Source organism: Megascapheus bottae, chromosome 1 (genome assembly GCF_031878675.1).
Source record: "Megascapheus bottae isolate mThoBot1 chromosome 1, mThoBot2.hap1, whole genome shotgun sequence".
In the NCBI taxonomy this organism is placed as follows: domain Eukaryota; kingdom Metazoa; phylum Chordata; class Mammalia; order Rodentia; family Geomyidae; genus Megascapheus; species Megascapheus bottae.
The window spans coordinates 96309069-96310536 of record NC_143509.1 but is presented as its reverse complement, the minus strand read 5'-3'; the positions used below and the strand labels follow the sequence as shown (position 1 = coordinate 96310536).

Sequence of the window (1468 nt, the reverse complement as noted above, 5' to 3'; positions counted from 1 at the left end):
ATTTACCTCTGCGATCAACATGTTTCTTTAGTCTTAACTGTGTGTTGTGGAAATTGAAAGAGCCAGAGGATGGAAGAAAGCCTAACCAGGTCACAATCTCGCTTGGCGTTACAAAGCCTGCTTACTAACAATTATGCAGAGGGTCTAGAAGAACGAGTGCTTTGAAGCCACTGCAATAATTTCTTTAGGAAGGCACGTAATTTGTTTGAAGGAATCTTCTCCTCATGTTATATCACGTGGAAGCTTTCTTAAACAACTGTAAAGGCTCTTAAGCAAGAGCAAAGCAAATTAATGAGCTTTTGGTGGTACAAATTGGTATCAAGAATGAAAATAAAGCCCTTCTGTTTTTTTTTGTTGTTGTTGTTATTTTAACCACACCCCATGCATGCCCAGGGTATATAAAGGAGGCTCTGAGGCTAGGAAATCCATCACACTTCATTCTCCCTTCCAATCCTCCCACCATGTTCTACAACGACTTTGACAGCGCTGTCTTCCCTGGATGCTACTGGGGTAGCTATGGCTACCCTCTGGGGTACAGTGTCGGCTGTGGTTTTGGCAGCACCTACTCCCCAGTAGGCTACGGTCTTGGCTATGGTTACAATGGCTGTGGTGCTTACAGAAGATACTGGCCCTATGCTCTCTATTGAGTTGCTGAAAACCTTTACGACAGAATCTTCGTGCCCCTCCCCAAAGGCTGAGTTCTACATCTGCAGGCTTCTCCTTTATCTGCATCTTTCATCCTCTTTGGCTTTATCAACCAGCCTCCAAGTGGCTGCTTCTGAGATGTAGCTCCAGAGTTCCAAAGGAAGAAACTGAAAAAAACAGACGATGCTTTCAGCCTGAGTTCCTTGCAGCATGCTGATTGGGACATTTTCTGAAGCTTGACAACCATGCAGATTCTACTCCTCTTCAACTTTCCCCATTTCATATGCATCTGGTCTCGATGGAGCTACCAATATGCCTGACAATTTCTCAATAAAAAATTTCTAAACTCACTTGACGTTTTCGTCCTTGAGTGGAATTTCCTTTCTCAGTGGGAGTTTTCTAAATGGTCGAGTGGGGAGGGAAGTAGGTACTGTTGTTCTCTATTTTGGTAAATAAAGCAGAGAGGAAGTGAATTAACCCTGAATTCTGTGGTGAGAGGGTAGGATGCTGGTGATGAAACAAATTGTCTATCTGAATTTTCTTTGGACGGTGAGTTAATTTACTATGGGCTAACTACTAGGCTAGGATTCAGAATGACAGAGGGAATTAGACATGATGTACCATTAATGGCATCTCACTAATTCTGCCTGTTCCTTAGGAAACCTAACACAGTAGGGACCTTTTCAGAAATTCATATGTCAGCATAAATGAAGTGTTTTCTGATCTCTCTCTCTCTTGACATTTAGAGTGATCAGAGAATCGACTGGAGAAACCAGTCTTGTTTTGGACATTGACGAGTCTTTTACATGAAGTAATAAATCCT

General features: G+C 42.4%; 1 protein-coding gene across 1 annotated transcript; it reads left to right on the top strand.

Annotated features, from left to right (window-relative positions):
- Window positions 1-461: 461 nt before the first annotated feature.
- Window positions 462-647, top strand: Krtap8-1 (keratin associated protein 8-1). Its single transcript, XM_090333641.1, has one exon. The coding sequence runs from the start codon at window positions 462-464 to the stop codon at window positions 645-647; it is 186 nt and encodes a 61-aa protein (XP_090189767.1).
- The last annotated feature ends 821 nt before the right edge of the window (window positions 648-1468 follow it).